The sequence below is a fragment of the Nematolebias whitei genome, chromosome 20 (genome assembly GCF_014905685.2).
Source record: "Nematolebias whitei isolate Nwh7 chromosome 20, NemWhi1, whole genome shotgun sequence".
Taxonomy (NCBI): Eukaryota; Metazoa; Chordata; class Actinopteri; order Cyprinodontiformes; family Rivulidae; genus Nematolebias; species Nematolebias whitei.
The window spans coordinates 16,205,355-16,230,918 of record NC_056517.1 but is presented as its reverse complement, the minus strand read 5'-3'; the positions used below and the strand labels follow the sequence as shown (position 1 = coordinate 16,230,918).

The window sequence follows — 25,564 nt, the reverse complement described above, 5'->3', positions numbered from 1 at the left end:
CCTTCCCAGTATTATACATCAAAATCAGACAGGCTTTATGAAAAACCATTCTTCTTCTGATAACATTAGAAAATTGATGCACTTGATGTGGCTGAGCCAGTCAAAGAATGAGCCAGTAGCTGCCATGTCCTTAGATGCTGAGAAGGTGTTTGATAAGGTGGAATGGGACTTTCTTTTCTTGGCCTTGTCAAATTTTGGATTTGGACCACACTTTACTAAATGGGTTAAAATATTGTATAAGGAGCCAAAGGCTGCAGTAATAACTAATGGTATTATTTCATCTTTCTTTGGTTTATCACGTGGGACCCGTCAGGGTTGCTCTCTCAGCCACTTGCTGTTCAACATTTTCATAGAAACTCTAGCAGTGAGTATTAGGACAAATAAGGACATTAAAGGAATATTCATGGGTCAACAAGAATACAAACTGCTTCTTTACACAAATGATATTTTAGTACTTATCACCCATCCACCTACATCCTTGCCACATCTGATGGACACCATACAGTCTTATTCAGAGGTTTCGGGCTACACAGTAAATTGGACTAAGTCAGAGGCCATGCCATTATCTGCTCTATGTCATTCACATATGGTAGAAAATTTTAAATTCAAGTGGACACCTAAAGGCATGAAATATCTGGGAATTAGACTCAGTCGGGATTTGGAAGAATTACCTTTACTAAACTTTAATCCGGTGTTGTTAAAAATTAAAACAAATTTTGAAAAGTGGGAAAAGATCAAATTAACTTTGTGGGGTAAGATTAATATCATTAAAATGATCACCGCCCCTCAGTTTAATTATGTGCTAATGATGTTGCCCATTACAATTCCGCCAGACATCTTCAAAAGGTATGAAAATTTGATTAAACATTTCTTGTGGGTAGGTAAAAGAGCAAGAAGAAAACTAGAGAAATTATATGCCCCAAGAGAAAAGGGTGGTCTAGTACTCCCAGATTCAATTGTCATTTGAAATGGCTAAATTAGCTAAACACTGGGAGGAATATGGGAATAGGAAAGAATGGATAAGCATTGAAACTGATATTTGTTCACTGTTCCACCCAAAACACAAACTGTCTCAAAGACTGACACAACAAATCCGGTTCTTATTCACTCTAGTGAGGTTTGGTCAAAGGTCCAACGAATGTTAAAGCTTCCACATCAGGTACAGACATATGCATCTCTCTGGAATAACCCTGCTATATGTATTGGTAAAGCACCTGTGTTTTGGGGGCAGTGGCATTCAAGTGGCATGCACACCATTGGTGATCTGTATAAAGATGGACAATTTATGTCCTATGAGGACTGAACTCATACATTTGAATTGGAAGGCAAAGCAAACTTTTGGAAATATTTACAGATGAGACACTGTGTGACCGCCAAAATCAAAGACAGTGTGGAAAATAAGATTTTAGATTTATTAGGTTGCCACGTGATCGTCACACAACTTCTCAGTTTTACAAACTGTTAAATTATAGTTTGAGTGGTAAATCATTACATATCAAACTTATTTGGCAAAGAGATTTGAAAATAGAGTACACAAATGAAGAATGGCTGGAGGTCCTATCAGAGAGCGGTAAATATGTGAAAGAAGCCAGAAATAAATTCATACAGTATAAAGTGTTGCATAGATATTATCATACTCCTACCAGACTGCACAGAATGAAACTATCCATCCATCCATCCATCCATCCATTATCTTTAACCGCTTATTCCATTTTGGGTCACAGGGGTCGCTGGTGCCCATGTCCAGCAATCACTGTGCGAGGGGCGGGGTACACCCTGGATGGGTCGCAAGTCCATCACAGGGCCACATAGAGACAAACGAGACAAACAACCATTCACTCTCTCACTCACACCTAGGGACAATTTAGAGTTACCAATCAGCCTAACATGCATGTTTTTGGTCTGTGGGAGGAAACCGGAGCACCTGGAGAAAACCCACGCATGCACGGAGAGAACATGCAAACTCCACCCAGAAAGGCCCCTGGACTGGGGTTTGAACCAGGGACCTGCTCGCTGAGAGGCAGCAGCTCTACCAGTTGCGCCACCGTGCTGCCCAGAATGAAACTAATGACAGACAATTTGTGCTGGAAATGTAAAAAAGAGGTGGGGACATATTTACACTGTTTTTGGGAATGTCATCTGGTTACACCTTTTTGGACTAAAGTCTTGAAGGTTTTGAGTACCTGGTTTGGCTCAGAAGTTCCTCGGACCCCAGAACTGTGTTTACTGGGAGACAGATCTCAAATGCCGGACATTTCCAAAGGAGTCCTTTCAGTTATTATGGTCGGTCTTGTGACAGCATCCAGGATTATCTTAAAACATTGGAAGACCACAAAGCGCCCTGAAATCAATGACTGGATTCAATTAATGGCGGACACAGCCTCGTATGAGGTAATGCTCAGTAACTTGAAAGGGAGCAGAGATACAGATTGGGACAGTTTTTGGGACTCACTAAAAAGTGTGACATAAGACCTTTGTATGACCTAAAATGATACTGCTTTGTCTTATGTTTTTTATTTTTTGTTTCTCGATTTTCTGGATTCTTGAATAATCCCAACTACGGGAATTACAGAAATGCTTTCTTTATTTTTTTAATTTATCACTGCACCTGTAGTCTACTGTTACTCTGGGGGTGGGAAATAGAGGGGGGGGGGCACCAGCTTTATGTTCTTTATTTTATTTTTAATGTTTGTTATTTTGTTATGTTTTGTAAAAGTTCACATGTTCTGAAAATTAATAAAAAACTTTAATTATAAAAAAGATGTGATATTGCTCGCTGAGTTAAAAGGCTAATCTCAGGGCTGTGGAAGCAGGCTTTGAACACTGCTCCCCTTGCCTTACCTCATCCCTCACCTGATGATTTTAGGATGAATTGATTTTTAATACTGTTTTAGAGTAGTATCTGATTGTGTGCGAGCCTTGCAGGTTTTGTTCAACCCTATATAACCAGCAGATGTTGGGCCTTATCATGTTCAGCCTTGCTGGAATGAACGTCTTTGTTTCCCCTCATTAGTGGGAAACACAAGGAAACTTTGGAAGGAAATTCCTTTTCGAGTCATTTCCCACAAAATTGAAATGTCAAACCAAACAATGTCAAACACAGCATCCAAGATTAGACCTTAAACTCCCAAATGTATTTGCTCTCACAAATTGCTGCCCACATGAAGCTTGAGCCTCAATAAAAGAAACGTGGAAGGCATTCATGATAAGGAAGTGTTCTGCTTTGAGCACATGCAACAATGCACAGGTGCCAACTAGGCATTCAGCAATAAAGTTCCCTCTGCTGTATGTTTAATGTAAAAATCAATACATGTAATGTTTAATTTTTCACTTCAGTTATTCTTTGTCATATATTTTAACCAAAACTGGTAGTCAAAATAATCAAGAGTCAGTGGATCGCAACTACTAGAGACAGTAATTCTTTACTTCATAGATCCAGGTTAAGCTGAATTACTCACCAAAGTAACCCAGTTCACTGGAGTCACTTGAGTTGTTCTTAGTGCACCAACCCCTCCAAGGGGACATGTCCCCCTCACATTTAAAAAATATTTGGTTGAACCCCCCCCCCCCACACACACACACACACACACACACACTTACTGTATGAAAAGAATTGTGTGCAATATAATTATACAAACAGAAATGTTGTTGACCAACCATGGATGACGAACGGGTTGAGAAATGCTTGTAAAAAAAAGAGAATTATTTGTATACATGTTTCTTGAAATTGAAAACACAAGAGGCTGAAGAGAAATATAAAAAGTATAAAAATTAATTAGTAGCGATTATAAGGAAACACAAGAAGGAATATTATAGTGATTTATTAAATAAAAGTAATGGTGATATGAAAGCAACATGGCGAGTAATAAATAGTGTTCTAAAAAGTCATAAAGCAAAAATAGGTATTTCACAATATTTTTTGAAGGATGACAATGAAATCCATGATGAAAATGAAATTGTAAATGGATTTAATCATTATTTTGTTAACGTTGGATCAAGCCTTGCAGCTAAAATACCAACAGTAGACAATAATGTGAACCATTCAGTTATAGGTTGTGACAACAGTATTTTTCTTAATGGAACTGACAAAGAAGAAATAATGAATGTTGTAAAGAATCTTACAGATAAGAGATCAAAAGACTGGGTGGACATGGATATGATGTTTGTAAAGGACATAATGAGTTATGTTATCGAGCCGTTTACATATATTTGTAATTTATCATTTTCAAAAGGAATATTTCCAGACAATATGAAAGTAGCTAAGGTAGTTCCTCTCTTTAAAAATGGTGATAAATGTGTGTTCAATTATTATAGACCAATATCCTTATTACCACAGTTCTCAAAAATTCTAGAAAAACTATTTGTGACCAGATTAGATAAATTTATTACTAAACAAAACATTCTAAGTAGTAGTCAGTATGGGTTTAGAGCAAAAAACTCTACATCAATGGCTTTCATGGAATTAATAGAACAAATAACTACTGCTGTCGATCAAAAACAGTATTGTGTTAGTATTTTTGTTGATTTAAAAAAAGCATTCAATACTATTGACCACACTATTCTCCTTGTAAAATTAATTAAATATGGTATAAGAGGACCAGCATTACACTGGGTATCTAGCTATTTAAAAGATAGGAAACAGTTTGTACAAATAAATGGTGTAATATCTGACCTCTGTAATATCACTTCTGGAGTTCCTCAAGGCTCTGTACTTGGACCAAAGTTATTTATTTTATATGTGAATGACTCAGTGAATGTATCAGGACTCCTCAAATGTGTCCTTTTTGCACACGACACCACATTTTTCTGTTTGGGTAAAGATGTAAAACGGATGTTGGAATTGATGAAGACAGAATTTGATAAAATACAAACTTGGTTTAAAATTAATAAATTATCATTAAATTTAGATAAAACTAAATACATGATATTTATTAACAAAAAGAGAACTGTTGATGATCCATTTAAAATTGAGGGTGTTGAGATTTGTAGAGTTAATGAGATTAAATTTTTGGGTGTAATCATTGATGAACAGCTAACGTGGAAAAATCACATAAATTCTGTAAGAACAAAAATAACTAAATCTATTGCAGTACTATACAAAGTCAGGGAATTATTAAATGATAAAGCTTTGTACATGTTGTACAACACAATCATTGTTCCACATTTAATCTATTGCATTGATGTTTGGGGGAAAGTGTGTAAAACATTTACAAAACCTATTTTTATTTTACAGAAAAGAGCTATAAGAATTATCACCAGAAAGCATTACAGTCACCCATCAAGCACATTATTTTATCAACTGAAGTTATTGAAGTTCCATGATTTGGTAGATTATAGTATTTTATCAGTTATGTATAGGGCTCAAAATAACACATTACCATTAAATATTCAAAGAAATTTTGTTAAAAGACAAAGTTGTTATAATCTTAAGGGGATAGAGATATTTGTCAAACCAAAATTCAGAACTAGTCTGAAGGGAAGGTCTACCTCAATCCAAGGAATTGGATTGCGGAATGGTCTAGAGAGTGATGTTTAAAATGCCAAGTCAATGTGTACATTTAAGAAAAAGATCAAAAGTGGATTGTTAAAAATATATATATGAAGTAGCTTAGTGTATTTTTTGTATTAGAAGTAGAAAAATGAGAAAGAGCTATTCATTTTGTTCTGTTACTTGAAAATTATTATGATTGAAATAATTGTTTGAAAAAAGGGGCAGATATAATACGATTTTTCTTCTTTCTGCTGCCTTTCATTTTAAATCTTTTGTATCTTTTTTATATTGCTATGGAATTGTTTTGTACTTTTTTTAAATGAATCAACTTTATACCATACCATACTTTTACCATGAAGTATTAGTTCACCCAGCACTGTTTCTATTTCTTCATGATCAAATCAAGTCCACTTGATTAATAGGAGAATACTTAAATCAGTAAAAGCCCACTCCAGGTTTTCCTGGTTATCTACAACTCACCACACCACATGCAGTGTCTCCCCTAGATCACTTGATGGGGCGGGGGAAAGAAGGGGAGAGACCTCTGAGTTGCGCACTAGCTCAGCGCCATGTTAGTGCCAGCAGTTGTTGACTGAGGTGGGTTAGGATGCGCAAGAGAAACGGAGCGCTAGGTCTGTAGCACCTTAACTAGCATTTCTGTATTGTGTGCCGCTAGCTTAGTGCTACATTAGCACTGGCAGTAGTCGGGGGTGGGGGGGGTGAGGGGTGGGGGGTGTTTGGTAGCAGCATTGTGCCATGCTTTCTAAAATATTTATCGAAACAAGTGTTTACTTGTATAGGTAAACGTAGATGTTTAACAACCTGTTAAAATATACCAGAACGCAGGAAATGGGGTATACTTTATTCAAAACTTTCAGGGGAGGACCCCCCGACCCCCCACCAGTGTGTCTCTCCCCCAAACACATTACAAATGCTTGTGAGATGCCATTGGTGGTGGAAACCTATATTCAGATATGTTTATTATACACTTTTACACATCATTAAGTAAGCAAACACCCTGCAGATGATTGAACAAAAAATTAAAATGTGCAAGTGAAATAAAAAGAAGCTAAAATGTTAACTTGTGTTAAATGTATATTACGTATGTTGACGTCTACATATGACTTACTTGGGTCCATACCATTTCCAGTGGGTTATTGACCTGGATCGGGGACTACAAACCTGAGTCTGCAGCATTTCCAGTAATTCTACTGTAGTTTCTTTTCAGGGAGTTCACTAACTTGTGGACATAACTGTAGTCTTCCAGAGGACATGGAGGATCCAGGCTAATTTAGATATCAGATTTGTGGGTCCTTATTCAGTGTAAGAATTCGGATCTTTAACCCGGGTGAATCAGTAACCAACAAGCTCCAACAGCTATGTAATGGCATATATTATTTCTTAAAATATACAGTGTCGTGCTCCTCTGAAGGTTTTCTCCAAAACTGCAGTCACTTTTAATTTCAACTGGACTGTTGTTCACTAAGCAGCATCAATGTGACAAGTTGGAAAGCATGTTCCACAAAATCTTAATATTTTTTATATCAACGTTTCAAATTTTACAAACGTTGAACAAAAACATGTTGGCATGTGTCTTATTTTGGTAAGGCTTCAAGATTTGGAATATGTTTTAAGCTTTTATGCAAATCATGACATCACATTACACAAAAAACAAAAGGTGCACAACTCAATGTGAACCTGCATTGCCTGCTCACCTCCAGGGAATCCATCCCAGATCTCGAGCCGGTCGTAGCGGCAGAATACACCAGTCGGGGGTGTTGTATCTGGCTCCAGCTCAAAGCTTTCAAACTCCAAAATGATTTCTGACATCTTTGGGGCAAAGATCATAAATGTGCAGTCCAAATTGTTGGGATACTTTTCTGGGAACCCGGGTGACTTTATGACGCCAATGTTGGAAGTATAGTTCCTGGAACACTCAGGACCTGCAAGAAGGACAAAAGTACAACATTGATTGGTGAGTGCAATGATGGGATAAGATGGGTACAAATCAAGGGGAAGAGATAATTCAATTGAATAGCATTTGTGAAAGTGATTTGTTTTAATTTCTATTCTAATGGTGGGTATTGATAAGATTTGTTTCACAGCTGCTCTGTAGAAACCAGGACCATTAATGGCCCACAGCTGAGGGACCACCTTGATAGCTCATCTCTCTCCAAGAAGCTACATCTGCATCTTTCAACTCTACACTGTTTCTCTCTTCTTGTCTTCTCCTTATCAAGCCAAACACATGATTCTGTGTGTGTGTGTGTGTGTGTGTGTTAATGTGTTAAATTAAAAACTTCAGACAAATCTGGACCCAACTCCCTAAACAGAAGGGAAAGGCCTAAATCACCAGATTTGTGGAACAATGGTTAAGCAGTTTGATTCATGCTGGAAAAAATTAACTCTCACTGTGTTCTTCCCTCACACAATTCAGTTCAATTCAATTAATTTATATAGCACCAAGTCAGAACAGAAGTCAGAGTCTAAATTCATCGCAGTTTCTCATCTTGAGCAAGCATGAAGGCAACAGTGGAAAGGAGAAACTTCCTTGTGAGGAAGAAACCTTTAGCAGAAGCGAACTCAGGACAAGTGGCCATCTGCTTTGACCAGCTGGGTTTGAGAAGACAGGAAGAGAAACAGATACACAATTTCAGGTCAAAAATCACATGTTGAGATAGAAATAATATCAAATGAAAACTATTCAATTGTAACAATTCATTTAAGGAAATTGCGTAAATTTGTCCTCCAGTAGTCTGAGCCTATGGAAGCATAACAAGCCAACCCTAACTATAGGATTTAATGAAAATGAAATTAAGCCTAGTCTTAAAACTGGATAATGTTTTGTAATGGTTATGTGATATCAAGGGTTTGGGGTGCCAGCCAAGTCTCTCTCCTGACATACAAGAGGTTTAATTATATATTTTTACCCTTGACCACAAAACCTGCACAGAGGATGTAAAACACAGAAGTGATTAATATCCTCAACATTAAATGAAAAAAAAAAAAAACCAAAAACCACAACATTTCTCCACAAGTTTCAAATGTATTTACCCCCACACACCAAAAAAATACGTCATACAATAATAATTTATCTTGAATGTTTTTGAATAATAATCAATCCTTTAACTTAAAGAGGGACATGGCTCTAGCATTATTCAATCACTTAATTTCAGTCCCAAACACTGCACAGAGGCACAACCAGCACGGTGCTCATTTCAAAGAAAGGAAGATATAAGATTTATTGTTTATAAACAAGTCACTAAATGGATATTAACAAGAAAAACGAATAGCCTAAAAAATCAACTCTAAAGATAGGCTATTATACAGATGAAAAAAAAAAAAAATTTAGAGCAAAATTATTTGGAAAAATATTGAACAAGGCTATTTTAATTGAATGCACTGCTCGCTTTGGCTTTTGTAGCTTCAGATGCATTAACTTCCTTCACCGCAGATGACAGCAGTGTACAGAGCAGGACGAGCACGGCCATTGATCCGGTGATCCATCTGAAGCTTAACAGGACTTTTTTTTACTTCTTTCAACAGGCCAGTCAGTGGACGTACATAGCTGATGATCCAGTTGTCCATCTTAAGCTTAAGACTTTATGTTTTACCTCTTTCAACCAGCCGGTCAGATCTGAGCGTGCACCTGATCTGACACACATCTGCAGGTTTCACTGTAAATGGACCTTTCTTTTTATCGAGATACTCAAAGCACTTTACACTATAATCTGTGACCTCATTTACCCATTCATACAGCACTCTACTAGATCTCTACAAAGATAAATCATTCTAAAGAGACTAATCAGTGCTTTATCACATTCATACACTGATGGGACACACATCAGAGGCAATGAGGGGTTCAGTGTCTTGCCCAGGGACATTTCAGCATATGTTTGTGGATTCGAACCCCCAACTCTTGCATTAGAGGACGACTGCTCTCACCACTCAGCCACAACCGCCCGGCCTGTGCTGACTTTATAGAGTGAGTTCTCCCATTTTTTTAGCTTTTGTGTAATACTTTCCACGTCCATTATGTCACTTGTTGTGGGTCAGTTGTAAATCCTCAGATAAAAGCAGGGCAGGCAGGGCCACATGCGAAACATGCGTTTTCTTTGTGCTGTATGATTTATAAAACTGCATCAAAAGCCTGAGCCTGACCCGACCCATCTATCAAGTACATAATTTGGGCCCGACCCGGCCCAAATTTCGGGTCGGGCTCGGGCCAGAAATCCCAGCTCTACTCCATGACTAACTTTGGCGTATGAAGAAGATTCATTATTTACATTTACAAATTGGAATCAATCAGTTAAATATGATTTAAACCATTTTAGATCCGCTCCTGTAATCTCAATATCATATTCAAGCCTCTGCAGTAAAATATTGTGATCAACTGTGTCAAAGGCAGCACTGAAGTCTAACAGGACCAGCATAGACACAAGTTCATTGTCTGAGGCCATGAGAATGTCATTAGTAACTTTCACCAGTGCTATCTCTGTGCTATGGTGAGCTCTAAACGCTGACTGAAACTCCTCAAATTGATTATTTCTTTGTAGATGTTCATGCAACTGACCTACAACTATTTTCTCTAGAATTTTTTTAGATGAAAGTTAGATTAGATATAGGTCTATAATTGACCAGGATTCTTGAGTCTAGCATAAGTTTCTTAAGTAAAAAATTTAATTACAGCAACCTTAAAGCGCTGTGGTACGTAACCATTCATTAAAGACAAATTAAGCATATCAAAAATGTAAATATTAATTAAGGGAAATATGTCTTTAAATAGGCTGGTTGGGATGAGATCTAACAGACATAGATGGTTCGGATGAAGCTATAATTTTTGACAATTCAGAGAGCTAACAGGACAAAAATAGTCCAAATATAAATCAGGTTCTAGTGACATTTTTAAAGTTGCCTCATCTGACAGGGAACCAGAGGCGATAGTAGGAAGGTTGGTTTGAATTTTCTCCCTAAATCTCGTGAAGTCATCACTGCTTATAGTTGTAGGGATACGTGGTTCAACAGAGATGGGATCTTTCATTAGACTAGCTATGGCACTGATGTGGAACCTGGGGTTACTTTTATTCTCATTTAGTAAAAATTAATAATATGCAGTTCTAGCATTACGGAGATCTAGAAACACACAAACCCACACCCACACCCCCCACACATTGTAAGCCTTCATTAAGCCAACATATGTGCATGTGAAACACATGAGAGGTGCTCAAGAAAAAGTACAGCTTGGGTGCTGGAAGGAGGGAGCAATGACTGCATACATCAACATGCATGCAATTTTACACGGAGGGAAAGTCAAAATATTTATGCACTGCTCTGCAGACAGATGCTTTTCAGCTGATGAGGAACATTAACACTTTTCCCATGGTAGCTACCTCTTGGAGCAGCATGACTGCAAGATTATGATTTGATAATGACTGACATGTTGATTTATTTTGAACAAGCATTATGATGTGCAGGCTCATGTGCTGGTTAAAAATATGCTCAACACAACGCACAGCATCAAAAAGAACAGTAGTACTGTCATTCAAGACGATTATTTGGAACCATTAGTGGCAAAAATATACCCAGGATCACATAATTTTCATGGTAGTCGAGCAGCTGGGGTGATGGGTGCAGATGGGGCCAATAGAATTCAAAATTGCAGGGAGTTATCGCTGGATTTAGCAGCCGGGCTGCAGTCACTGTAGCTCAGATGAACGTGGCAAACAGCTTTTTCCAGCATCGCTCAGACATCTTGCTGGGCCCCTAATTGAAGACCATCAGGCCCACTTGAATCTGTCCACCAGTGTGGTGAGTGAGGGGCTGGAGAGACATATTGATTTTCTTTCTTCCAGACTTGAAAACCACGGCGAGTGACGTTTTGACTCAAAGGAGATTTGACATTTCATGTAGCAGCTAAAGTGTGGCCTTGGAGAACAGTAGGCACTATTAGTTTCACAGCTTTCCTCATATTTACGCCGAGAAAATTGAGACATTTTCCCGAGAAACAGCATTTCCTAGACGTTGCAGCTCTACACTTAACTTCACCACATTTGGGAGAATGTCAGATATTTTGAGAAGGAAAAACAATAGATGAAAGCCACTTTGAAGAAACAAAACGATTGCTATGGAGCTAGAGGGATGTAGATAGCAGCTGAATTTTCTCTGAATATTAGCTGTAAACCTCTTGCTTCTTCAATAGAACAACCTTCAGTCTGACTATCCTGATGCATGCTGAATAATCCAGGTAGAAAATCTAAAAAAGTTAAGTCACGTTCTCTGAATGGATCCTTCTTGTTGAAACATTTAATCTTTTATCCAAAAGACTTTGTCAGTCTGAGAAGGTGTAACAAATTCAGTCTTATATTGGTAAATAGTACTTTCTCATAGTGGATCCAGCAGTTTGTTATTGACATCCAAAACTAGCTGTTCACATACCATACCATACCACTTTATTTATAAAGCACTTAAAAACAGCAACAAGGCCAACCAAAGTGCTGTACAGCAAAAAATTAAAATAAAATAAAATAAAACAACAGCAACCAAAGAACAGGATTAAATACATACATCCAGAGAGGTAAAGATAAGAACTAAATGACCAATATTATAACACATAACCATAGGCGTCGCAACCATTAGGTCCTTCTCAAAAATTAGCATATTGTGATAAAGGTCATTATTTTCCATAATGTAATGATAAAAATGAAACTTTCATATATTTCAGATTCATTGCACACCAACTGAAATATTTCAGGTCTTTAATTGTTTTACTACTGATGATTATGGCATACAGCTCATGAAAACCCTGAAAACTTAAAGACTTAAACACTTATGAACCTCTGAAAAGAGATCCAGGAAGTGGTTACAAGAAGAAATTGATAGATTGCCTGAAAATTTTGGAGCAGGACAAGGCTATCGACCATTTTCTGTACCACAGACTGTACCCAGGGGAGGCCACACCTAGTCTGTATGGTTTACCAAAAATCCACAAACAAGGTGTACCTTTAAGACCAATTGTTAGCATGATTAACTCTGTCACTTACAATGTTTCCAAATATCTAGCGTCTGTACTCATCCCATTAGTTGGTAGCTCAGAACACCACATACAGAACACCAAGGAATTTGTGGATAAGGTGAGGGATGTCATCATAGAGACTGATGAAACACTGGTCTCTTTTGATGTCACATCACTCTTTACGTGCATTCCTGTTGATGATGCAGTAGAGGTGGTCAGTTTAAAATTAAAATCAGACACCACTCTGAGCAGCAGGACCACACTTTCCACAGAACAACTGTGTCAACTCTTGAAACTGTGCCTGCAGTCAACCTACTTCACATATGGGGAGCAATATTATAAGCAGAAACATGGGTGTGCTATGGGGTCTCCAGTTTCTCCTATTGTTGCCAACCTGTACATGGAGGAGGTAGAAAAGAGAGCCTTGGCGTCCTTTTCAGGGACACCACCAAGTCATTGGTTCAGGTATGTTGACGACACCTGGGTTAAAATTAAATCTCAGGAAGTCCAACATTTTACTGACCACATCAACTCTGTGGATAAATACATCAAGTTCACATGAGAAGATGAAAAAAATGTCAAGTTGGCTTTCTTGGACTGTGAGGTCTCAGTCTCTGATAGAGGACATTTGCAAACTGAGGTGTACCGCAAACCCACCCACACAGACCAGTATTTGCAGTTTGACTCCCATCACCCTTTGGAGCACAAGTTAGGAGTCATCAGGACTCTGTATCACAGAACAGACAGCGTCCCCACTACCTCAGGAGCCAGGCAGAAGGAGAAATCCCACACAAGACAGGCTCTAGAGCAATGTGGATATCCTAACTGGGCCTTCCTGAAAGCAGAGAAGAAACCCAAACAGGACTCCAGTCAGCCAACAGGTGAAAAGGAGGAACCCAGACCCAGACCAGTGGTCATTTCATATGTTGAGGGAGTATCAGAGAAACTGAGACGTTTATTTTCTAAACATAAGGTCCCAGTGGCTTTTAAACCCCAAAATACATTATGGCAAAGACTGGTTCATCCTAAAGATCCAGTCCCCCGGCACAAACAGAGTAATGTTGTGTATGCTGTTCAGTGTCAGGAGGGCTGTGATCAGTCTTACATCGGGGAAACAAAACAGCCACTGGCCAAAAGGATGGCCCAGCACAGAAGATCAACATCATCAGGCCAGGATTCTGCGGTCTACACTCATCTCCAGGCCAGCGGTCACTCTTTCAGGGATGAAGATGTGCACATCCTGGATAGAGAGGAACGATGGTTTGAGAGAGGAGTAAAGGAGGCCATCTTTGTGAAAAGAAATCGTCCATCGTTAAACAGGGGTGGAGGCCTACGTGTTCAATTGTCCCCCGCTTACAATGCTGTGATTGCTAGTATCACTCAGCCCTCTGTGAATAGTAAACAGCCATTGGTGTGCTAATGATCCATTGTTAGGCTCATGGCATGTGATCAGCTGGTTTTGGTTGTCAGCAGCAAACTGGTTGATCCACTCTGAGAGGATGTTATTTAAGAGACTGAGCTGAAAACAGCACCTCAGACTGAGGAAGTCTCTTGGATGAGAGACGAAACGTTTCTAGATTTTTTTGCTTTGATTTTTTTTTGTTTGTTTTTTTTTTTTTTGAATGGCCAGAGGACCAGATTTAACTTTTTTGGATTAATCTAACAATTTTCAGTCAGGTCATCTGGACAGTTTCTTTTTTTTTTTTTTTGACCTGACTGAAAATTATTGGATTGCATACCTGTATTATTGAGCATGGACTGTTTACTAGCAATTTAAGTTTATGAAAAAGCTAAAACTGATTGTCAACAAGCCCAACCCCAGATTTAAACCTCTGCCATATTGATGATGATGAGCGAGAGAATACTAAACCACCTCATAACAGAAATTAAGACCATGCAAGAAGAGGTATTGTTATTATATTATTGTGATCTAATTAACTTTTTTAATTTAAAATTATAATCTTATTAACTAATTTTTTTTTTACCTCTTTGTGTTTGCAAGATGTTATCGAGAGCTGAGCAGCTGAGTCTACTTCATCTTCAGGGATTTTTTTTTAAATATAAACATACTTTTTATTTGGCATATTTTCAAAATAAATGTTTTGTAAGTCTTTATTTTGGCTTTTTTTGTACCGAAAATTCACAGAACCGAGCCCTCCTTGAAAATGAACAAACCGAAATGTCACTTTAGCGTACACCCCTAGTCAAATTAGCTGCATTTCACTGGGGCAGCTCAGCAAAATGAAACTGATTTGACGGTTGCTCCAAGCAAGCTGGACAAAGGTGGCAGCCTATGGCAAACCAATTGTGTCATTAATACCCACTTTTACCTATTACATGACACAATGGCATGCCATATTACTTGACTGCCATCTAGCGGCTGAAAATGGTAGTGTTCAATATTTTCAGTCAGAATGAATGAAAACAGTCATATCTCAGCCAAAAATTGGTTTATAAATATGGGAAAAAAATCCATAAATACATCGCTTCGTAATTGTTTGCATAATTTGCATGCCCTGTGACTTATAGACTGAAGCAATGTATTTATTCAATTCAATTCAATTTTGAATTGAATAACTACATCGCTTCGGCCTATAAGTCACAGGGCATGCAAATTATGCAAAAAATTGCAACTTATAGGCCAAAAAATTTGGTATCTCAGCGGGGTTTCTACTAGCTTTGGAGAGACACCAAGCAAACGTCAAAGACTGCTCTTAAACTAAAGGCTACATCATGCACAACATTTTTATTTGAACATGAGTCTTCTTTTTCTTTCTACTGCTCTTTTGTCAGGGGTTGATGCTGCAAATCATATCTGCCTCCAAGTCTAGTTTCCATCAATACTCTGCCAGTTAACAAAACTGTAGGTGGTCGTTGTTAGCCCGAGACCTGACTGATCCAGTAAAAATTTTGTAGAATCTGATAGGATAGTCGTAGGTGTGCATGTTTGTTTTTGCAATAGTTTTGAGCTCTTTCTGACACAGCTATTTTAATTTAACAGGGCTAGCTACAGTATATAAAAATAGTATTTCCATTGACTGGTAAACATGCCCGTTTCATTTTTCTGTGGGGTTTCTGTGTTTGTTGTTCTCCTGCACTACCCTGTGTTTTCCTCCTTGTGTCAGCTCCTCTCTCACCTGTGTCTAATTGTTACCAACCCAGGTGTTTCTCATTCTGTCTTATCAGTCAGCGTCTTTTCATTCCTCCTTTGTCCGGGCATTGTCCTTCCATGTCTACATGTTCTGCTCCTCTGTCATCGCCCTGCTAAGTAAGCTTTGCTGCCCCGTCAGCTTTTGTTTAGTTTTTGTTAGAATAAATTTAAGTTACTTATTTTACATGGGAGTCACATGTATGTCTGCTTGCATGTGGGCTAGAGAATTATATAGAAGCAGCCAAAGAGAGATGCAAAACAATCTGCTCTCTTCCAATTAGACACTTTGCAGGCAGTGGCTGATAAAAAACAAGGCTGCAGGTGTCAGCATATTCTAAGTGAATGTATATTTGCATGCAAAAAAAAAAAAGTCCATGCTCAATAATCCAGGTATACAATCCAACAATTGCATAGTTTGTAACCAGTTGGTCAGCCTACACAGATAAATACTGTATACTTGTATAAGCTGGCACATCAACCCTAAAATACACATTTGTTTACATGTGTTTACATTTTGAGTTTATTTATCTTCCATATGGCCCTTTCTGTGTAATTCCTCTAGTGATTCAGGCTTATAATCAGAGCAACAAACATAGTATTTTAGTGTTTTCTTTATTTACTATCTTTGACATACACAAGCCTCCTGCTACTTTATCCATTATCGGAGCATCTGTGCATAATCATTAATGTTACGTGTTAGCCAACACATTTCCCAGCTAATGCCCTGTTTATTGATAAGCTGTGCTAATCAGATAGCTTTGTATCTCTCGTTCTGCTTGGCTCTCTCCTGCTCATTCCAACAAACGGAGCTGTTAATTGATCTCAGAGCTCTGTTGTTGTTGGGTGCTAACGCTGCCGTAGTCACAACACAAAGTGAATTCAAAGCATAGAGAGAGTCTGGATCCAGTAAGGCAGCAATGGCCCACCCGTGGTGCTCCTACTCCACAGGAGGGAACAATGCTGGGTGCAAAATACTCAGAGAAAAAATTTCTGCCTGCATTCCCCACCCCCCACACACAGAACCTTGATTAGGCCCGAGCAGTGAAGTGTTGCAAAGGCCTATTTTATTCGCTCTTTTCAGGCCCAAGCTACAATTTTTTCCGCCAAATGAATTGACATTTTGGGGGCCTTAACATATCCCAAAAGTCACCAAATTTGGAAGACGCATCAGGACTGGTGAAAAATTACGTATTTTAAGGGCGTGACAAAAATCGCAACAGAAACGGCTCAAGAGCGCCTCCTGGACATTTTCAAAATACCCTCCGCATTAACCTTGGTTTGTTATAGAAACATGAAATTTGGTACACTTGTACAATTCCCCAAGGTGCACAGAAAACCCTCTGGCACCAACATTGTACGATAAACAGGAAGGCGGCCATTTTGGAATGTCGTCCCAATTTTCACACCTTTTTGGTGGTTTACAGCCTATGCATTTAAACGAACTCCTCCTAGAAATTTTGCTCAATCGATTTCAAACTTGGCCATTTTGGTCAAAATGCATGGGGAACGAAAAGTTATCAAAACGGTGCAAACCGAAGCATGCTAAAGGGGCGGGACCAGACCTCAAAGTTTGACATCTCGCCATGAAAAACGAAACGCTAATAGCTCTTACACGAAAACTGTCTGAGACATCAAACCTTCAGTGATTGATCCACATCCGGTCCCCTGCAAGACAAAATGGTCAAATCATGACATCACTTAAGCCACACCCCCTCACAACAGGAAGTGTAAAGTTTTACCTTGAACGGTCCCTATCTGACCCCTGTCACCTGATCAGCATGATAGTTTGTCCAGTGACCGAAGACATGTTAGTGTAACTTGCTTTCCAACACTGACAGTTTGGGGTGGATTATGTGGGCAATGCGACGTGGCGAAGTAAGAGTAACGCCGTCGCCATACGTTTGGCTCTAAATTCCACAGATTTGAACCGAGGTGCACCAAAATCAGTGTGATTGATCATTATCCACCCCTTGATCAGGAAGCCATGATAATTGCCCAATAGCCTTAATCAGCAAAAAAGCGAAGCTTTTCATCTCGCTCTGCTTTCTATCTCTGTCCAGTGGAGTCATATCCTTTTTCTAAATCTACATTTCCTCATCTAAAGCAGCCCACCAGTGCGTTTTGCAGTTCCTCCCCTGTTGTCAGAGGGCCTCTAACACAGCTCATTTTTTAATCCATTCTGGCTAATAGAAAAGACATGGAAATGCTAAACTAATCATGGAAAGAATGAGGCAGATTTAGCTGGCCTACATGGGGGAATGAGGCAGCTTGTGCGGATGGGTTTGCGTATGTCAGGCTGGATTGTCGCTTTGATCTCTTAAATGGCCCTACACTCCACCAGCTGCCTTGCCACAGTGGTGATGTGCACACAGCCGGGGCACGCAAACAGAAGTGCAAACACACCAGGTCAGATTAAAAAGAAGGAGGAACCTTTCCAGGCAATTCATCATGTCTCAGAGGTCATGGAAGGGGGGCTGTCCCATAGACTGCTGCTAAGGTTAATTAATGAAAGTGCAGTCTGTAGCACCTGTCGGCCTACTAGCAGTCATTTCCTAGAGAGGCAGTCCTCCTCCTTTTTTTCTATCTTTTACTAGTCCAAACAAAGGAAAGCAGCAGGAAGTTTCTGCTTTGTTCTGATAAGATAAACATCCTCATGTTGTATTTGCACTTGAGTAACTAAACTTAATCCATAGATTTTTTTTTTTCTTTTGTGTGTGTTGTGGAGTGGGGGGTTATTTTTTGTGTATTCGGCGCGATCCGATATAATTTGTGATCAGAACGAAACGGGTGGTTTACACCGATCCGTAACCCGATCGGTGCGCATGTAAACACTTGATCTGTTCGTTTTTATCTGATCGTGAAAAACTGACCTGACTGCGCATGTGAGACTTTGCCATTTCCGCCTGGCTAATGCTAATAATATTAGCATGTCAGGGGAGCAAAACTGGTCGGTGAGTGACACAACATTTCTACTAGAAACTTTGAAAGAGCTCAAAATGATCTGTATTACATGTAGCTCAGTCAGGGAGTGCAGTAACGTCTCCACCATCATTAAAACCTGTCGCGGGTCCATTTTGGGTGCTCAGGTTTGTTTACATTCACCCGGAAGTAGAACTTCTTCTTCTGTGTTTTTTTAAGGAGAGTTTACCACTCTGCGCATGTCAGTACTGCTGTTCAGAACAAAGCCCGCTGCATGTAAACGTTCGTCATGAACAGATTGTGCCCATGTAAACGATACATTTGAATTATTCAAACAGAACACATTTCAATCTGGTCAAAGAATTCTGCGCATGTAAACAGAGCTACTTTCTCCACTAACAGCTTGCCAGATAAGTAAAGATCCACACCCTCGCTGCTTACTGCCTTCTGACAATAAACCAGCACTGAAAACAACATTTGTTCAATCACTGCTTAATAAATTACACCCTTGCTTATGGAACAATAATTTATACCAGACCAAAAAAATAAAAATAAAAACTACTACAATTAGGAAACATATGGGCCTATGAATAATTAGTTTTGAATGGAGCATATTGGCTGCCATATTGCCATTGCATAATGCGGGGCTTTATTTTCAATAATTATTTTCCAGATTTCCACCTTTATCAAACTCTGGTTGTTTGGCATGGTTGGTGCCAGACATAAAAGGAGTTTCATGGTTCTCTTGGTCCTAAAACTAAACAAGAAGTATGTCTATGTGCCCCATCACAAAATATTTGAATAGTGAATGTTTGTAGTTTATGAGATGAGTGTTCTTCTGGAGGTGGCATGGTGGCACAGTTGATGGAGTTGTTGCTTCTCAGTGAGAACGTTGCCCGCTCAAATTCCAGAGTTTGCATGTTCTCTCCGTGCTGCATGGGTTTTTTCCGGGTACTCCGGTTTCAACCCACAGGCCAAAAACATGCATGTTAGCCTGATTTGGTAACTCTAAATTGTTCCTAGGTGAGAGAGAGATATAATGAATGGTTGTTTGTCTCGTTTGTCTCTATGTGTCCCTGTGATGGACTGGAGACCTGTCCAGGGTGTACCCCACCTCTCGCACAGTGATGGATGGACATGGGCAAAAGTGACCTCTGCGACCCAAAAAGGAAGATGCGAGTAAAGATAATGGGCGGATGGATGGATGTCCCTCTGGACTGGCATTGAACAGTCAGGGAATGAAAGTAAATCTTAACATTTTTGATTCAAGAAATTCAAGAAGGTAGGTGTTACACTGTGTATACGGACCTTGCCCACCATATGGCCCTTGTGCATTGTAAGGCCTGGCCAGCCTGGACTCAGCTTCCACCCCGGGTTTTGAGTGTTAGCATTGGGGAGTCTCCAGGCCCAGTTCCAGCTCAATCTTTGGAACGCAGAAACCTGGGGTTCCATTCGGGCCAGGATGGTGCTGCACATTTGGCATCAGCAGACTGCTGGCCATTGATTGGTTCACTGGCCCAGGGGGTCATGTCACAGATGAGTCATACTTCCAGCAACCGCTCCTTACTATTATTTCCTTCAGCTACTAGTTTCTGGCTGATTGGGTGAGAGAGCTCCATCTTTTTTCAGAAGAAATGTCAAAGCAGAAAGTTAAGAAGAAGTTAAGAAAGACCAGTGCCCTGGACAAATGACAAGGTGCAGTTATTGCTGAGCTGAGATCCGTTTGGGCTTGATATCACATTCCCGCCCACATTGAGGTGGCACCCTGCTGAAAGCAAACAAAACCAGAGTCGGGGAAGACTGGGGCTGGGCAGACTGTGGCCGGCCCAGGCCGGACCGAGTTTTACAATGCATAAGGTCGTTTTCACACCAGATAGTCCGGTAGACTCGGTTCGGGACCAATATTCATGAGCTTTTGTTTACATTTGAGCTGGTGCGTTTGCATTCACACTGCACTGTACAGTCGAGTCAACCTGTTGAACCAACCTATTCCCCCGCTCGCCTGTGGGGGCGCTGCACCAAGAACTACTGAAATAAACGACACAAAAACCTCTGAAGACACGTCTTCTTCTTCTTCTGTAAATAAAAATAAAAACGAAGTGGCATCAAGTTTTAGCAGTTTTAGGAGTTATATTTTGTCATTTTTCAAAAATGGACTTAGCATGAACAGAAGATGAGACAGAAGACCATGGAGAATATTGTTTTTCACACAAGGCAGCTGACGGCTCCATATAAGGTCAGAGAAATGCGTGTTTGTTTACCCTGTGGAGCGGGTCCTGTCTGTTTGCATTCACACTGTACTTGAACCGCGCTGGAGTTCATTTCTACTGGACCGAGACCTAGGTTTTAGCCCGGGCCAGAGTTCGCCTTTTTGTTCTGTGACAGAGTTCGATGGTGCGTTCACACCTCCCTAAACGAACCGGACTTTCTAGGAAAACGAGCTAGAGTTTGATTAAAGCGGACTAAACAGGGCTAGTGTGAATGCACCCTAAGAGGCAATTGATAAATCTACGGTCAACCCAAAGGCCACCCCAATCATTTGAGGAAACTATACTTTTAAGCAATATTTCATTTATAAAGCATAGTTTCCTCAAACGGTAGGGGTGGTTTGTTTGCGTACATGGCAGCAGCCACCAAGGATTTTGATGTGGCAACTCAATTTTGAAAGGGAAACTTTCTTACGTCTAGATGTCGCAACTCACCAAAATAGAAGTGGGTACCAGACTTATGGTTTAAGTTATCAGCTCACAAAATGCATGGACGGACAGACACAGGGTATTTCTAATTCCCCCTCTTCGCTCAGTGACGGGACAAATAGTGGGCAAGTGTAATATGTTTAATTTCTACAATTGAACCAATAATATGATAGATGACACCATTGGCAACAGAAGAATTTGTAATGTGGGGGGACACACTGGTGTGTGTGTGTGGGGCGGAGGGCTCTGGGGGTCCTCCCCCAGAAAAGTTTTAATAGATGCCATTTCCTGCATTTTGGTGTATTTTAACGGGTTGTCAAATATCTACGTTTATCTACATAAGTAAACACTTGATTCAATAACTGTTTTAGAGCGCACAGCACAACAAGTAGCCTGACAAACAGCTTTTCTTGTGTGAATACAGCACCGTCCACTTCTCTCAAGCATCCTAAACACCCTCCTTCCAGTCGACAACTGTCGGCACAACCGTAGGACTAAGCTAGCAGTGTGCAATACAGAGACGCTAGCTAAGATGCTACAGACATAGCGCTCCACTTCTCTCACACATAATAACCCCCCACACCGTTCAACAACTGCCAGTACTAATGTACCGCTAAGCTAGCATGCAACACAGAGGTGTCTCCCCATCTACCCTCATGAGCGCACTGCCAAGGCTGATGATCTCGAGGAAACACAGCATGTGGTGAGGTTGTTGTAGGTAACCAGGAAAACCTGGAGTGGATTTTTAATGGTTTTAGTGTTCTCCTATTAATCAAGTGAAATGGATTTGTTCACTAAGAAATAGAAACAGTGCTGGGTGAACTAATATTTCATGGTGGTGGTGGGGTCCAAATAAATATTTTGAAAATGTGTGTGTGTGTGTGTGTGTGTGTTGGGGGGGGGGGGGTGCACCCCTTCACATATAATTGTTGCAACGCCTATGGATACATCGCTTTGAGGGGATCTAATATTAAATTTGTTATGTGAGCTGGACTTAAAAAACTAAGACATTAGTATTAAATGTCAGCTTAAAACTTAAGTTAACAGCTAAAGTGTAAATATTAATACCACAACTGGTGTTGTGAATGCAAATAAATGTATACACAAGTGGTATTTATTTATTTATTTTTTAACTTTGAAAAAAAACCTGTTATGTTGGTGCTAACATGGAACATAACTGTTTTTATCCACTTTGGAGTAAGCTGTTGGGGGAGAAGCAGTTTTGTTTGGTGTTTCCTCAGACTGATGAAGCTTTCTGGATGGAAGGCGAAATGTCTCAGCACATAAAAAGAAACTGTCCAGATGACCTGACTGAATATTGTTGGATCCTTATATACCGTTTTTTTTTATACTTTATATTTTTGCTATTGTTGGATGTAACTGAGACCTTGAATACACAATTTCATTCCACCTCATGTACCACATGATGATAATGACAATAAAATTGACTTGAACTTTCAGTTTTATTCTGCTAATTTTATGTTTTGGTGCTTCTCTCTGCAAAATTCAGCTTGTTTCTGCCTTTCAGCTATATTTTAGGTAGTTTTTGCTAATATTTTTGCTAGTTTCCACTGTTTGTTCTTTACTTCTAATATTTTAAACTTTTATGCTCTCTTCAGCCTCTTTCTGCTAAATTCAGCTTTTTTTTTTTTTTTATTTCAGTTATTTTTTTGTTGCTAATTTGCTCATTTAATTTTTTTGTAGCTTTTTCAGATTTTTTTGTAATCTTTACAGCCTCTCTGTGTTTATTTTGTTCATTTCTACACATTTGTCATTTTTTGTACTCTTTTCTGCTTTTATTTTCCTACTTTTAGCAAATGTCAGCTGTTCAAATTCAACTCACATTAACAATTCAGCCATGAAACATTTCCAGCTGGTTTCAGCTGTATAAGCACTTTTAAGCAAAAATCATTTAACAAACAGTCACAGTGCATTTCTACAGAAAATGCAATTTCTCTAGTTTTAAATAATTTAGTTTTCAAAAAGCTATAATTTTGCAACTTACCTGTTTTATAGATCTCATATCGGATGGAGAAACCTGCTCCGTGGGTCTCATAATCTGACACGAACTTGATGAACAGCTGATTACCAGAGGAGACAACCGGAGAGGGGGCGATTTTCCCACAGTACTTCCCTACCAGCTGACCACTCTCATCCACGCCATCTCGCACCTCCACATAGTCATACCTGACGTGATTACAACAGAGGCCGTATTAGGTCACATGGTGCAAATACAGAAAAATACAAGAAACTTATTAACAATACAATACACATACACACCCGTTCATTCTCAGAGGACCACAAATACCAAGCAAGACAGCAAATTGGCAGGTAAGGTAGTGGAAACTAGAGAAATTGCATTTCCTGCGAAAAAGCAGTGTGAATGCTTGTTGCAGAAAAACTTGCTGTAAAACAGCTGAAATTAGCTATAAACAGCAAAAATTTGCTAAAAACATGCTGAAATGTAGCTGAATTGGATGAACAAGCCTAAGTTAGCGGAACACATTTTTGCTGAATTAGGTTTAAAAAAGCAAAAATGAGCACAAAAATTAGGAAAATAGCTAAAAAAAAGGCTGAAATTAGCACAAAAAAATTGCTGAAATTAGCTGAAAAGCAAAAAGAAACGAACTAGAAGGAAGCAGAAGGAACTGAAACGAGCTCCAAGAATGTGGAATTGGCTGAAAAATATAAATTTAGCATAAAACAGCTAAATAGTAGCTAAAATAGCATAACAAGCTGAAACTAGCAGAAAAAAGCTGAAAGGAGCATAACAAGCTGAAATTAGCCGAAATAAGTTAATTTGGCTTAAAGTAGCAGAAATTACAATGACAAACTTGAATTTATCTAAAAACAACTTAAATTAGCTAAAAAAAAAAAAAAGCTAAAAACCTAGCTGAAAAAGTAGAACAAGCTTAAATTAGCAGAAGAAAGCAGAAAAAATGTTTGCCCAATTAGGCTGAAAGAAAAAGAAATGGGCACAAAAAAGTGGAAATTTTCTGAAATAAAGCTGAAATCTGTGAAAAACAGCTGAAATTAGCTGAAAGCAGCTGAAAAAGTTTAAATTTGCACAAGGATGCTGAAAGAATCTGAAGCAGAACAGAATGTGAAAGGAGAAGTAAAAGGTTGTAAACAGATCTAAAGATTTGAAAGATGTAAAATGAGCTCAATTCATTTTCTAGGAGAAATAAAATGTCAGAAAAAGCTAAATATTTAAAAAAAACTAAAGTTGCACCAATACCAAAAGTCATAGCATGATTGTCCTGAAAGAGCAGAACGTTTTGATTATGATTTGTTGAAAGAGCACAAAAATTGTGGAATGAGAAAGAAGCTGAAAAAACGTAGAGAAGAAACATGGATCACAATAGAGTGACTGCTTCAGAAGTGTCCACACAATAAAACAGTGTGCTGATGAGGTCTTAGGTTAAAACAGGTGGTCATTATACTGACACACACACAATCTGAGGAGAATTTCTGCTCCAAGCAGCACTTTAATAACTGAACTCAGCTGAATAGTTGTCCATGATCACCACTCATCACAAAATTCAATTCAAATCAAAAATACTTTATTAATCCCAGAGGGAAATTAAATGTTGTTGTAACTCATCATCCTGGTTTCGTTAAGGAGTTGTTCTAGATGCTAATGGCTGTGGGCAGGAAGGATCTCTTGTAGAGGTATGTTTTACAATGGATCTGAAGTAGCCTCTGACTGAAGACACTCTGTTGTTGTATGACAGTCTGATGAAGAGGATGCTGAGAGTTGTCTATAATGCTCTTCATTTTATGAAGAATCCTTCTTTGTACAATCATCTCCAAAGGTTCTAGAGGAGTCCCCAGAACTGAGCCAGCCTTCTTTATGAGCTATTTGATATTTTTAAGCCACTTGCTCTGGTGCTGCTACCCCAGCTGATGATGGCAGAAGAGATAGAACTCTCTACAACAGACTTAAAGAAGATATGCAGCATCTTGCTGCAAACATTGAAGAACTTCAGCTTCCTCAAGAAGTACGGTCTGCTCTGTCCCTTCTTGTAGACGGATTCACTGTTGCATTTCCAGTCCAGTCTGTTGTCCAGGTGAACCCCAAGATATTTATACAATCTCCACCACCTCCACTTCTTCTCCTATGATGGAAATAGGGTCGGACCTGTTCCTGTTTCTCCTGAAATCTACAATCATCTCCTTTGTTTTGTTCACATTCAAGATGAGATGATTGTTTCCACACCATGCCACAAAGTGGTCCACCAGTTCCCTGTGTAGTGAACCTAACCTGATGTCAAGACTAGCCTAAGGTCAAAACC

At 39.2% G+C, this 25,564-nt stretch overlaps 1 protein-coding gene across 1 annotated transcript in view; it reads right to left on the bottom strand.

Moving 5' to 3' along the window:
• The window catches only part of nrp1a (neuropilin 1a), a gene marked incomplete in the record, with an annotated part of 413,352 nt that overhangs the window by 304,854 nt on the left and 82,934 nt on the right, over positions 1-25,564 (bottom strand). Inside the window, 2 exon segments of the mRNA XM_037694431.1 lie at positions 7,207-7,434; positions 23,275-23,456. Of these exon segments, the coding sequence (XP_037550359.1) occupies positions 7,207-7,434; positions 23,275-23,456 (410 nt within the window).